General features: G+C 43.5%; 1 protein-coding gene across 3 annotated transcripts in view; it reads right to left on the bottom strand.

The window, feature by feature from the left end:
- Positions 1–14,764, bottom strand: part of LOC310996670 (serine/threonine-protein kinase TAO1-like) — a 28,240-nt gene extending 13,476 nt beyond the window's left edge. The window contains exons 1-9 of one of the 3 annotated variants that reach the window (XM_083986112.1): positions 14,500–14,764; positions 5,048–5,306; positions 4,451–4,522; positions 2,697–2,798; positions 2,553–2,598; positions 2,348–2,444; positions 2,145–2,258; positions 1,582–1,673; positions 1,146–1,239 (exon numbers count right to left, since the gene is read on the bottom strand). In XM_083986112.1, coding sequence (XP_083842238.1) covers positions 1,146–1,239; positions 1,582–1,673; positions 2,145–2,258; positions 2,348–2,444; positions 2,553–2,598; positions 2,697–2,798; positions 4,451–4,522; positions 5,048–5,179 — 749 coding nt within the window. In that variant the 5' untranslated portion in view covers positions 5,180–5,306; positions 14,500–14,764. Of the gene's footprint in view, positions 1–1,145; positions 1,240–1,581; positions 1,674–2,144; positions 2,259–2,347; positions 2,445–2,552; positions 2,599–2,696; positions 2,799–4,450; positions 4,523–5,047; positions 5,307–13,908; positions 14,260–14,499 lie in introns of those variants that run through there. The other 2 variants (XM_083986113.1, XM_083986114.1) reach the window with 2 other exon arrangements.
- Positions 14,765–15,107: the final 343 nt, after the last annotated feature.

Genomic DNA, 15,107 nt, shown 5'->3' with positions numbered 1-15,107 from the left:
ATTTTTTGTGTGTGTTCAGACTCCAAGGAAGCTGCTGTATTGTGGAAATGCATTTAAATTATATTTTCTATTTTATTTTATGTAAATAAGAAGTTATCATATTTATCTGACTATTTATGTTAAATAATGAAAAAGCCAATTGAGGATGTGACACATCGAGATGCATCGTATAATTGAATCAAACCGAATCGTAGACTGATGAATCATAATCAAATTGAATCCTGAGGCCAATGAGGATGCACAGCACTATTTGACCTTGGCTGATCTGCCAGAGTAATGTGGAGAGGGCGGTTGGTGTTGTCCAACGTGTCCTGCATCTCTCCACAACAGTCCTGGGTGAGTCCAGTCTTCTGGCAAGCAAAGCCCCTCCGTCTTCTTGACCAGCGTTTGTCCTCATGCTCATTAAGACACGCTGCTGAGGAGGATGAGATACTGTTGAAGAAGCTGCAGCTGAAGCGTGTGAGTCCGTCAGAGCTGCTGTAGAACAGGCTGAACTCACTGGCCTTGTCCTCATCACATGCTGTTGCCTAGATGTTCTTCTCTTTATAGCCAGCCGTGCTCCTCGGCCCCTTCCACACCTCTGTGGTGTTGGTGCGTTGCTGTCCTTTCCGTTATCATTTTCCCCCGTGACACATTCCAACCTGTGCACTCGACACAGTCCTTTAGAGACTCTCTGGCCTCGGGGCTCCACTTCCTGCCTGAGTGGGTGGCCGCAGCCTGCCTCAGCAGACAGGGTTTGTAGGAAGGTTGAAGAAAAAACTGATTATGATCTGATCTGCCAAGTGGTGATAGAGCTGGGCCAGTGTGAGCCTCCTTGATGTTTGCATACGACACACCAGTGTCTTATTTTCCCTTCAACATACTGAGCAAAGCCAGTCAGCTGAGCAGTGACACGGTGACGGTGAAAACTCCAGATTATCACAATGTTTGTACCTGTTATTAGTAATCATGGAGTTTGTAATTCTGTTATAGAGTAATTAATGATAAATTAGGGGAAAAAGGAAATTAAATAACTTCCATAGAAGGAGAAACTTATCGCAGTGGAATCAATTATGTTTCCAAAGCAAGGCGAACCGTTTGATCTTATCGAAATGACACAAGTGTGTGAGTGTTTGGGTGTGTGTGTAATGTGTGTGCCACCTTACCATTCACTAGACTGCAGTGTGGGGCTCTCGTTCTGCGCTATGTGGTATAAGGCACTCATTGCATTCATGTTAAACAAGGGAGGCTTCCTCTCCGCTGGAACACAAACACAAACAATCAGCATGTCTACCCTCTTATCAAAATAATTGATTCACAATAAACATATAATGAAGAAAGGAATAATGGCCTGTTTTACTGCTGCGCTCATAAAAAACCACAAATTTATTTGAACCTTAAATCAAACCTCGCAAAAATATCGTTTAATTTGATGTAACTGTCGAGGGGTCGTTCAAATCCCTGTCAGTGGATCTGTCTGTGACAGTAAATCCTGTGTTTATAAAGGATGGAAGGACTAGATTCCTGGTGAGAGTCAGTTCACAGAGTACGCTCTATCTAAATATAGTGTAGAGTAGTATGGAGTACAGTGGTGTCCCCTACCTAATTCTATACAGGTGATCCCCAAGGACCAGACATCCACCTTCCCGTCGTACTGGCCCTCGTCCATAGCTAGAATCACCTCCGGGGCCATCCTGGATGAGGGGGAGGAGGAGGAGAAAGTGGGAGATGAGAACCGGAGGAAGATGAATAAAAGAAAGAGGAAGCTTCACAATCACATTCATAAAAAGGAATGTCTGTTTTACTATAATTCTCCCAACTAAAAGAGCTATTGTCACTTTATTCCTTGGGATTAAATAATGGTGTTTTTCATGACTCATCTAAGTAGTTTCTCTGCAGCATAAATAACATAAAAAACCAGCACCCCCACCCCACCCTCCCTCCTAGTGAGGGATTTGCTGCACTCACAGCAGCGAAGCATCCTAACACTTCAGCAGGCAGCTCTTTACTTGTTTGTGAATATGCAAATAGGAGCAGATCCTTTTCACAGACAGATCCATTTCATGAATCGACGATTCTTTAAGCAGACGCTCAATTACAGACTGTTCGGAAAATAAGACAACGATTGAACGGAGAGAAGCTCAATCCTCTCGGTTCTCATTTACCAATATGGCGTTCCCACAAAGGAGTTGGCGGGGGAGGCGATGGAGGCGGAGCCAAAGTCTGCCAGTTTGACCAGCCCAGGCTCAGTCAGCAGGATGTTACCTGCCTTCACATCCCTGAGAGGGAGAAATGAGAGGAGATGCGTGTCAGAGCAGGGTTAGTGGGGGTTACGACAACACCGCTCGTGTAAAAAAAAATCACTAACCTGTGGATCATATTATGGGAGTGAAGGTAGGCCAGCCCCTGCAAAGCACCATGTGTGATGGCAGCGATCTCTACTTCTTGTAGAGGTTTTTTATGAACTGAGGGAGAAAAAAAAACAATCTGATCAGGAGGAAGCGACATCAGTATGGTACAGTTAGCCACTCCTACTGATCTGTTGTGGAAGGGTTAAAATAGACAGAACGCACCTTCCAGCAGATCAGAGGCCGAGCCCAGACAGTACTCCATCACCAGCTAGAAACAAGAGACAACAACAACAACAATGTAGAAACACACACAGCCCCGTACACACAGTCGACAGAGTGAGATTATCATGTGAGCGGGTGTCGTACCCATGCTGTGTGCTCACGGAGGTAACAGCCTTTGTACTCTATACTGTTGGGGTGGCGGATCCTCTGGAGAAACTTCACCTCCTTTATAATGTCCTGCCATTTCTGTTGAGGAGAGACAGGGTGTAAAAATAAAACCAGGCGATGCATTGATTCTCTTCACAGATTATGTGTAATCTGATTATGGCTAATCTGAAGTCATGAGCCGTATCTAGGGCGACAACGGTGAAAGTGAGCACACAGGGCTGACCGGGTTGAGACCGTGAGGTTAATAAGAGATACATTTACACCGTGGTCCAGTGACTCTTTATTTTGGCCTTAGACTACCTGACGTTAAACCTACAAGAGGGATTCACACCTAAGCACTTTGTTCATCACTGTTTTTTTATATGCATTTTTTTTATGTTCCACATCATTAACATCATCATTTAAATTCACTGCAAATGTTTGGTGTTTGAAGATATATCAAAATCATGTAGGGGAAATTGAAAACTTCACTGATGGGAGTTGTATTACAGTGCACAAAGGTAATGCTTTGATACATTCACAAACTAAAATATTATTAATAATTATATATTAATAATATCTTATCTACATTTTATTTCTTCAGTAGCTTTTACCAAGTCAAAGTAACAAATACAACACTGACAGCAAGTGTTGAAACCTGCTGCTGGCTAACACCTCCTCCCAGGACTTGATGTTTGTGTGGGTTGCCGCCGGGTTGAATCCACACAAAGGAGCAATACTAATCTTAAAGGGATAGTTCAACATTTTTGGAAATTGGCCCATTGCCATAATCCCTATAGTCATAGCAGTAGGATCGTTACCTTTAATTGTCGAGTTATTTTTAGAACGGCGGAGCAGAGCTGTGAGCTGCTCAGAGCTACACTATGGAGGCTAATGAGATTTCTTGGTTTCCCTCATCAAACTCATCAAATAAATTCATGCAAAACCGCTGATGCGTGTTCCCGTCTGGGGCAGTTTTTCGGCAAGCAGTCTCTGCATTTGCCTCGAAAACAACTCTGTCTGGTAACGTTCCGTTATTATCTCATAGCGTGGTGAATGTGCAGGTCACAACTTGTCCACCAGAGCGTTTTGGAGTTGTTGGATTTTGTATTTGATGAATTTGACGAGGGAAACCAAGAAATTCCCATAGCCTCCGTAGAGTAGCTCTGAGCAGCTCGCCGCTCTGCTCCGCCATTCTAAAAATAGCTTGTACAGACAATTAAAGGTAACGAAGCTACTCCTAAACTATAGGAATTATGGCAATGGACCAATCTGCCAAAATGTTGAACTATCCCTTTAAACAATAGCAAGTGAGTTGATTGGGTAATATATTATGCTTTTTAGTGTTTGCACATTTTAAACCAACTCGTGTAGCAAAAGAGTAAACAAAACCCTAATGCTCCTTAAACCCACAGGCTGAAGCTACAAATACCATACATAATTAAACAGGAGCCGTTTGTGGGGAAAAACAAAGCAATTTCATTTCATAAGAGAAATGGCCATAATGGTGCCTGTTTTTATCACAGTAGTCTGCTGTGGTGCTGCTGAGTCTTCACTTTTCAGCTGCCGCACTAAAGACAGCATCATCATTTCCTACATTAGTCCAATCAGGCTTAAACTACTGTTAATTACATGAAGACGTGACAATGCACACAAGCATTAAAGAGCACAGTGTAAAAATATTTACGGTCAAGTCTGAACTGTTGTATTTGATGACATCACACCGTACATGAACATCAGTCTCGTCTCACCTCATTAGACTGTTTGCCGCTGTAGGACATCTTCTTAATTGCCACCACCTCATTTGTGCGCACATCCCGTGCCTGATGAAAACAGAGTGCGTGGTTAGTTACACTTTTCAGCCGTAACGTACAGGACATGTGATTCTCAGCACATTTTTGTCTCATCGGGGAATGTGGTTTTTCAGGACCTCTTCTACTTATTTTTAACCACACTGACTGCGTGCAGCGTTCAAGAGCGAAGGTCAGATCAAAAAGTCGGGGTGAGTCACATCACTCCGCTGTACCTCCGCTGTACGAACACCGTGGGTTGGTAAAATAACTTCGTATAAATGGTTTCTGTTCTCTACTGAGGATCAAGAAGCATTTGTTTTTTTTTAAACTGTGAGACAAACTCTGGGATGCTGTAAGCTCAGTGAATCAAGAATATAATATGTATGAGACTCAGCTGCTTACTTACGAGTGGCAAGCCAAGTAGCCTTGAGTTACTACATTATTCACAGAGAGGAACACAGCAGCTAACCAAACAGACTTTTTTTTTTTTTTTTGCGTCACAAATTCAAGTGCAGTGTGTCAGTGTGAGTCAGAGTGAAGGTGTAGTTGCCGTACAAAGTAGACGGCGCCAAAGCTGCCATGGCCGATCTCTCGGAGGTCTGAGAACAGCTTCTCTGGGTCTTCTTTGAAGAAAAGCTCGGCCACATCCGGGTCCTTCAGGCTCCCTGCCCTTACAGACGAGGGCATCCTGGTCGACGTAGTCCCGTATCGCCCACGCAAAGGGGATGGGACTATCTGGGTGCTGAGCTACGCCAAAGCAGCTGAAGATTCATCTGCAGTAGTGGATGGGCCTGAGGAATCAGCACATGGGCACCTGGATGGACAGGAGGGGTGAGAGGAGGAGGAGGAGAGGGAGAAGGACAGGTCTTAGCAAGGACATGATAAAGCATCCTCATCCTGCACTCTATGATTAGCTGGTGGGATTTTGAAGACACCAGTGATAAATGCAACTGACTTGAGACTTTTAGAATAAGGGGAAAAAAGGTAACCAACCCAGATCTTGTATGAACCCATCAGAGACTGTACAGACCCTCACATCTTCAAATCACTCATAAAACCACACCTTTTTAAACTGGCTTTTAATCTGTAAACTGTTTATTTTTCTCTTTTCTTTATGTCTTTTTAAACCTTCCACATTGTTTATGTATCTTAATTGTGAGTTATTCCACATTGGTTTATATTTTATTGTGTTCTGTAAGTGCCATTGAGCACTTGTAAAAGCGCGTTATAAATAAAATGTATTATTATTATTATTATGATATGTCTCCTTTAAGCTCTCCACCTGTTCATCCCACTTCCACCAATTATATTCTTGCAAAATGAGATTGTCAAACAGACAGACTGACCAACACAGGTCAGGTCTGTGTATTGATACAATATTGCCACACAAAATACTTTGCTGTACCGCAACGACCACTCAGTTGGTTAAAGATGAGACTGAGGGCTTCATTAAAAGATGCTACACTAGACTAAAGGGAGAACACACAGTTTGCTCAGAAAGGTCAGAGGCTCCTTAAGTATTTTGAACACAGTGATTTTAGCCACTGATCGCACAGTCAAGTGCTGACTAACATAATCTGCTAATTGCCGAGTCATCACAAGTGCATCGGTTCAGATGGCTTCAGCGATTATAACAGATGTGTACGCTACCGGAGCGACCGGACAATGCAAATATCCCGGCTCAGAGATTGATTTGATGTCTGCTGCTATGAGGTGGCCTACAGTAATGAGGGGCGAGCCGCATCACAGGATCAATTAGACGACCCGGGGTCACATTTACTGTGCGCTCCAAACTGGATGCATCAATTGCGCTGTTATCGATTAATGTAACGTGCACATTAGGTTAATCCTGTGTGTGTTCTCATATTATGTATGTATTGTAATTCTGCACCCTATACTGCTACTGAAAACAAAGAGACAGTTACAGAATTGTTAAATCGCTGCATTTACCACCAATACACCGTATTATAGGTGACACAGCTTTGATGTAGTGGAGTCATCGGGAGGTTGTGGCTTGTACTATACAGTGTCTGAACAGCTGTGTGCAAAGGTTTTGCAAATTTTGGAGAATTAAGAAGCAAAAAAGACAAGAATGCAACACCCCCTGAATGAAGCAAGCATTAAAAGGAAGAGGAAAAATTTCTTTTTTTTAATGAAATGGAAAATGTAGCATATGTAACATAAGTTTAGGCACCCCGCTATGTCGGTTCTTAATAAGCACCCCTTTGACAACCGTGAGGCATTGGGGTTGAAATACCATTCCATTAAATATCAGCTATTTTTGGATAAAAAATATCATGCAGTCAAGTCAAGAAAGTGAAACTGAGGAATCTGGCTTCTACAGCGGAGCAGTGAGCCAAAGCAAGACCAGAAAACCCACCAATAACTACTTCAAGAAACACAAGCTGAAGTTTTTGGAGCAGACCTCACAGTCCCTTGACCTGAACGTCACTGAAATTTGTAGATAGATCTTAAACAGGCTGCGCGCGCACGCGTGTGTGCGTGCGCGCGCAAGAAGGACTAAAAATATCTGAGAAACTGAAGAGATCAGCAAGGGGAGTGGGTGAAACTTCCTAAATCAACAATAGAAAGACACTGAGATGATCATGAGAAGTGTTTTTAAGCCAATGGACGGATTATGAAGTGCTACTTCAGGGTGCACAAACTTCCATAATTAGGCTACTAACTAAATAACTCACTTCACTTTAAGATAGTAATGACAAAAATGCTTCCACTTCCAAAAAATAAAACACACACCCAACATATGTGTATCCATGGTTCTCTGAATATGTACTTTAAAAAACCCATTTGTCTCACAGAGTATCAAGCTGCTCTATGAAATCCAAACATGTATACTCAGTGTGTTGTTCATTTACACAGTTTACATTCAAGCAGTCTGATCTGTGGTTAAAGAGCAGCTCCATCCTGGTGCCTGACAGGACGTGCACCTACAGAGAGGAAAGCGTCACACTAGCCTTTTTAAACCTCATCTCGTCACCACCATGTATTCAACCGATCTGAATTTGGCAATAAGTCCCTCTCCATACCCAAACAGCACATGGATATCATTACAGACACACTCAGCGGGTAAAATGCCGCTTTCCTCCTCTGGGCTTATCTTTGGGCTGGCAGCAGCGCTAACCTTGCTGGCTATAGTTATCAGTGCAGCCTGGCAGCCTGCTGGAACCAAAAAACCACACTGCTGCTGGCTGAATGTCACAAGGTTTGTCCTGCTGAAAAAGCTCTCCAGCTGGCTGAGAAGAAAAAGTGAGAGTGACACTCTTCTGCAAAGACATACAGCTCTCAAGGACGACAAATATCTTGGTGGAGAAAAGAAAAAAAGAAAAAAAAAGAAAACTGCTGCTGGGAACAAATTTTGGGACACAAACAGATGCTGTCGTTTTATGTTGGATACAAATCAACTGGATCATTCACATTTTGTCAAATTCAGTCCTGATTATTACATAAGCATAGGGAGGGATAGAGATTGTCTCAAACATCACACAATTTTCATTATTAAAAAAGGCAAAAAGATGCATGATTAATCGTCATTTAAATTTCACCATGGCTGTGCAGAACCACACCATCCACTAATCAAACACACTGCTGGGAACAACAACTGGCTTTTTTCTTGCGATTGCACTAGTTTCTCTCCACGGATGAGAGTTTCAAAAGTGAATGTAGCGTGTGGAGAATAAATAGATTGATAAAATGATAACAAAAATACCACCACCACCACCAACAATATTAAGAAAGTTAAAGTCCACGGACATAGTGAATGGACTAAAATAGCACTGTGCGTGTATGAGAGACTTCATTGTCAGTGTACAGGGGGTTTTGGTGTACTTTTTGTGCTGACGTACTCCAGTCTGCACAAAGCATCAACATCAGCAGCCACAATACAACAACTTTAACAAAATGTAGAGTCATAACTTTCTGTACTTTTTTCCTGAACTTCAGAGACTGAACATGTGATTGTACTTCCTCCTCAGCACCGGTTGACTCTTCAGACACTCGAGGTAGCGATGGGACACCCACCCTACAATCACAGGCTAAATATTATTGTTAACTAGTAATTACTGATTCCAGGGTAGTTAGTTACTACATTATTTTCTAATTTGCCAATTTATGTAATAGTAGTTTTCTGATGTTCATTGTGTTGTTAGATGTCTGTGTGTGTGGGCTTTTCACTGGTGTACCAAATGAATGGACAATGCAATGTCAGCAAACTATACCTTGTCAAAGATCATAGTTTTTGGAACAATTCAAGCCCCCTCTAAATTTGACAGTGGCAAAGTCACCCGACTTACACCCTCCCAAATTTGTGTATTCTTAGCATTTTATCAATAATACAGGGTGAGGACGGTGGAGACGAAAGAGGTCAAGTTCACCGACCCCCACCCACTCAGTATGTGAAGCACCACATGATGAAACAACGAAAGGAGACCCACTGTGTGACTAACTTTATCTACAAGACTGAACCCTCAGAACATCATCAGATGCTTTGGAACTATAATAGTAATAGTAATAGTAATTGTAATAGTAATAGTAATACATGTATTCTGATATGTTTCCACAGTATTAATTTAGCAACAATGCTGCCCTGTCTTACTATCCGTGGACATGCTCTATGGACCTCTTAGTCCTGGGGGAGTCCAGTCCAGGAGCTTTATAGCAACATAAAAACAGTCACGTTATTAAATTTGGCCACACACACTATATTTAAGAGCATTTTGGTGCCTTAATAAGAGTCCATGTACAAACTGGTTACTTCAATAGGAAGAATTCAGTTCAGGAGAGAATGAGTTTTCTTCTTGATGATATAGATTTATTATATATAGTAGTGGTAGTGGGTATAGATAGACTGGACTCTTCTATACAATATGTACTAATGTAGTACATAAGGCAGTAGCCTATGTATAAATCAAAACAAAAACGCAATCAGGTGTTTATTTATTTAAGGCACTAACATTAAGTAACTTGACTGTATCTGGGAGAGGTGGACTGAACCGCAAGATGTTTGTGCACACACACACACACACACACACACTATCCCTGGGAACAGTGTGTTCAAGAAATGCAGTGAAAGTTGTTTTGCTTCACTGCTCAAAGAAGAAAAGAAAAAAACAACAGATTCTCTCTTGATGTATTATGTCAATTGATTTCCCCTGCATTGTAAAAATCACCAAGAAGCCTAATGAAGAGGCACGCCGATACACAAAGCTGAGTAGCAAAGAGTGTCACGGACAGAGAAACGGAGAGGGATGATAAATAATCAAATACTTTATTGATCCCGATCATGAAACTCTCTTAGCTGCACAGCGCAGGGTCAGCTACAGAGAGCAGCTCCGGAGCGATGCTGCTGTCTGCTGGTTTATCAAAATGCAGAGAGAGGATGGGGAAGAAATACAAAAGAGCTGAAGCTGAAGGAAGAAGTGCCAATTAAAATCCCAACCTACGAGCTGCTGTTGACCGTCTAAACAACTACATAATGCAAATATGATCACCATCATTTATTAGACTGACTCCAACGCTACACTTTACCTATCAGCTCTTGGTTTTATTACAGCCGCTGCAATCAGACGCCTGTGATTAAAGAAGTTATCATTCCTCTAAAGTACTGAGCTCGATAAACATACAGTCGCATAATTTAAATACTTCAAACCTCTACACAACTATGGTACATCTACAGAGTTATATTTGACTTATCTTGGCTGGTCAGGCTGACGACTCCCTGACTCTCCTGGATTAGTTATGAATCTTTTATGCACGTGCAACTGAAGTCAGTGAGACTTCAACCCTGAATGTGTCAACCTAAAACACAATCTCATCATCCAGAATATATATATATATATATATATATATATATATATACTCTCATACATAGTTTCAAAATGTCCTTCAGTTAAGATGCTCGATGCTGTACTGCTAAATAATTTAAGGAGGAACGCACTGAGCTGACACGTCTTATTAAATGATCATGTATCAGCCAGATGAAACTGGTCCGCATAAAATCCCACTTTAGCCTCTTGGCTGTGAAGTTGTAAGAATATAGATTATTATTAACTTTACAAAAAAATACCATGTTAACAAAGTGTTCACAAGACAAAAAAAGAACATCTCAGAAAATACATGTAGACTCATATGACCTTAAACACAAACAACCCAAATCAGGTCCAGTGAGGTCGACGTATTTTAAACTGTACAGGAATAAAAGGCAGTACTGTACGTCATCTATGTTTGATTCTGCTATAGAGGTAGGAATGGGATTCGACAGAGGAAAGGTGGATTCCCTGTATCTCTACTTTCAGAGTCATTGATAAAAACCAAATTTCAGTTGTTTGCACAGAAATAACGTTGACTCCATGACCTACATTTGTGCTTTTGTTCAAATGGCTCAGATACTTTGTTTCTGTCCCCCAAGATGGAGGGTGGGGTGTCCACGCTCCTGCTTCCCAGACTGATCACAGATTGTGGCTTTTCACTGAGTGGAGGAAGTGAAAGCTCTCAAGCTACCCAACCAACGTCAACTACAACAACAGCAACACATCTCGAGTTGTGCTGCTACAGAGATGATGGTGACAGAGGAATAGGAATGGAGTGACCGAACACTAAGAGGATTTGATCCATCCCATTTCTCTCACGGAGCTCCATTTGCCCTCTTGCTGTTGGGATAAATCTCACAGGCATCAACAACTCAGTATTCTCTGAATAAGAGACAAAAAAATGACAACAGCTCTCAGACACACAATCATCCAAACACCTCAAGTCACCTCAGTGCTCTGCTCAATCTGAGAGAGGCACCTGTCTGTTTAAAGTTCGACTGTGAATAAATGTTGAAAATCGAATAAAAATTTAGAAAAAGAAAAGAAAAAAAAGGGCAGACCCTCACTTTTGATATACAGTTAAGGTCAAAATTATTAGCCCCCATGCAACTTTTTAACATTTCCCTAAAATAATGCCCAATGTTAGCAATATTCATAAAATTTTATTTAGTAAATCATTCATCAATGATATGACCCCATTTTGGTACACTTTGGAATGTGAAATAAATATTCGAGATTTATTTATGAACAATTTGGTAAAAATTGAGATGGTCAAAATTATTAGCCCTCTATGGGATTTTTTGCTTGCTTTTTCTGCTAACTTGGTTTGAAACCACACCTGAGCAGTCAAAAAACACAAGATTTCCAAAACTTTGGAGCGCAAAATAATCAGAGATGTCAACAAGAAACCCTGGAGCTCTGCAAAGACGATTGTTGCTGAACTGGCTTCATCTGGACATGATGTTTCATGCAAGACTGTTGTGAGGGATCTTCATCGTGGTGGACTTAATGGTCATCGTCCAAGAAAAACCCCTTTGCTCTCACGGCAGCACATCAAAGTCGGACTGAACTTTGCCAGAGACAATTTGAAACATTAGGGTGAGTTTTGGAAGTCTGTGCTTTGGTCTGATGAAACTACACATGAGCTGTTTGGGCATGCACCACGATGAAGAGCCCTCACAACAGTCTTGCATGAAACATCATGTCCAGATGAAGCCAGTTCAGCAACAATCGTCTTTGCAGAGGTCCAGGGTTTCTTGTTGACATCTCTGATTATTTTGCGCTCCAAAGTTTTGGAAATCTTGTGTTTTTTGACTGCTCAGGTGTGGTTTCAAACCGAGTTAGCAGAAAAAGCAAGCAAAAAATCCCATAGAGGGCTAATAATTTTGACCATCTCAATTTTTACCAAATTGTTCATAAATAAATCTTGAATATTTATTTCACATTCCAAAGTGTACCAAAATGGGGTCATATCATTGATGAATGATTTACTAAATAAAATTTTATGAATATTGCTAACATTGGGCATTATTTTAGGGAAATGTTAAAAAGTTGCATGGGGGCTAATAATTTTGGCCTTAACTGTATATTTTGTATCTTCTACAGTAAAGTCTTCTGTCTATCACCTGCCATAGTCTCCTGGTTGTTCCCATCCTCTGCCTTTCTCTTCTTGCTCTCAGTCTGACTCATCAAATATGCTGCTGGTTTCCAACTGTTCAGCGGCCAGCCTCAAACACCCGGAGCAGATGCTCAGGAACTCCCTTTCAGAAACAGGTCCATAAATTCACAGTATCTCTTATCTTTTGAAGTGGCGTGTCACCAAAGATGCCCCTGTCAGTCAGGCTGGCTTGTCAACACAGCCATAACCTGAGGATCACTGTCATCTCATGAGCTGTCTGTCTCGCCAGCTAAAAATAAAAAAAAAGAAGATCCAATAGAAATGAGGATACGGTAGGCTAGTGGTCTGCCATTAATCAGTAACAAACGATCATCTTGTGGAAGCGGTGTTGTTCTGCAGTGGCTGGCTGACTTGGATCTAGACTTCAGCAAACAGGACAGGCTTTGCTCCAGTGTCTAATCCATTTTTCCTGGGAGACACTTAAATCCATTATGCAGTGTGCCCATATTCAGCACCCCCTGATATAACACTGACACAAAAACACACAACTTTTCTCTCCTGCATCGAGATGTTTGTATTCCCAACAACAGCTGCGCACCTTCTCATCATCCTCCTCATCCTCCTCAGCAAGCAGCAAGTCCTTGGAAGTAAACAAGTGGGGCTGTTCCTGCCTGTGAATGCCATGTTGTTGTGACAAGCGTGCAGAGGCATAAATGAACAAATGACAGGTGTGCGGATCAACACACAGGAAAGCAGAGACCAGGCAGAAATCTGTGCTAAGTGAGTAAGAGGGGACAAGTTGTACCTGCCTCTCAGATGGAGCTCATTGGCCGCATCATCGTGAAGCCTGTCTGTTCACAGACAATAACAAAGATAGGTGGATTGCTCATACTGCGGTGGTTATTCGACAAAGCGGAGCCGGTGCATACTGTATAGCACATAAAAACACATGTGTAGGTGTTTGTGTGCGTGTGTGTGTATGTGTGTATGAGCCACCAAGCCCTGCATGGGCATCAGATCTGACAGATTACTCCAGCAGAGCGCAGCGTATCGCCTAGATGGATGGTAAACTTGATGTCACAACACAGACGTTATGCATGACTTCACCACATCCACGGTGCTATGTTAAACCCCTTGTGTCTGTGTGATCCACTGTCATACATAAGTTAAGCGGCGAAGTCACAGATAAGCCCAGCGGGAGAGTGGCTCGCTGAGTGATCGCCAGTGTTACGCAATATCAACACTGAAAAACTGAGGAATGCGACTCACGCCAGTCAGCGCACACACTGACAAAACCAGCCGTCAGCCGCGGCCGATACACGCCGAGCCGACCTGTCGCTGCTCCACACGACGGATCAGTCCACAGCCGTGGTGTCTGCGGCTCCCGGGCCGGTGCCGCCTGTAAACACAGCGCCGGCACCGGAGCGAGTCGGTGCCACAAACACAGAGGCAGCTCGGCCAATGTCACCTACCGTCACACGGCAGGCGATGCAGACGGTGTGTGACTCATGATGTCCCCCGGCAGATATAAGCAAACTTCAGCACAGACACCTCCGGAGCTCCGGGCTCCACTTCACGCTCAGCCACAGCGGACAAAAACAAAAACGAGGGAGTGGCACCGCTTGCAACTATAGTTGCATAAAGCGGATTAGCAAGATACCGTAGCTAGCTAACGCTCCTTAGGAGAAGCAGTCCGCTCCCAGTATTTACAACCAAACTAACCACTCGGGGTCCAGCCCGCTGTCCCTGCTGTCCCCACACTGGCATCACCTGCTCATGTGCTAACGCTGACATCCAGAGTAAACACCAGTATGCTAACGAGAGCCGAGGGGAGCTGCCCGGGGAGGCAGACTGAAATCTGTCGATGCGACAGAGCAGACAAGTTGTGACAGCAACTTTTGGTTGAGAGCCGATGTAGCCGGTTAGCTCCGGAGCTAACCTCCGCTGAACCAGGCTGGGCTGCGGTGTGTGTGTGTGTGTGTGTGTGTGTGTGTGCAGCAGACAACAAACCTGACGGTACCCGTCGGTGGTTAGCACAAAGCTAAAGTTAGCGACCAACTCACCTGGTCAAATGAGTCCTCACGGGTTGAGCAGCGGCTGTAGACGGCAGATTAGTCCGGTCGGCGTGGACCCGACGGGGCAAAGCGACGGGCGCTAAATCACAGACGGTCCACAGAAATCACGGTGTGAACCCGCTAGCTCCTGGTTAGCAGCGCTAATTCACTAATCTAACTGCACATTTGCCCTGCCCTGCGTGGACGGTCACGGTGCTCCAGGTCTGCCTAAACTGTTTACTCAAGCACTAACCGTTTTGTCACCTACAGTGACGCCGGTGGCGACGATAATTCACCGTGAGGCGAGCTGCCGTGGCCACCGACTGTCAGGCGTCCACCGTCCCCACGGACAGCCAGGCGAGGGGGGCTACGAGCCAGCGAGGCGGCGGCTAACGGGAGGCATTAGCTAGCAAAGTTTCTCTCCTCGATAGGCAGTTCCCTAAAAATGGCGGCGAGGAGAATCACCTCCCTTCACACCGTGAAGGAGTCAGGGAGCAGACGAGTCGACAGACACGGAGCCGGAGCGGTGCAGTCAGCCCGGACCGCGGCGACAGGACACGTGTGACAGTGGGAGAGTTGTTGATGCTGTGCAGCTGCTGCACCTTGCAGAGGGACTG

Source organism: Trachurus trachurus, assembly GCF_905171665.1.
Source record: "Trachurus trachurus genome assembly, chromosome: 14".
Classification (NCBI taxonomy): domain Eukaryota; kingdom Metazoa; phylum Chordata; class Actinopteri; order Carangiformes; family Carangidae; genus Trachurus; species Trachurus trachurus.
Note: the sequence above shows the minus strand (reverse complement) of the source record. Positions and strands in the feature narration are given on the sequence as shown.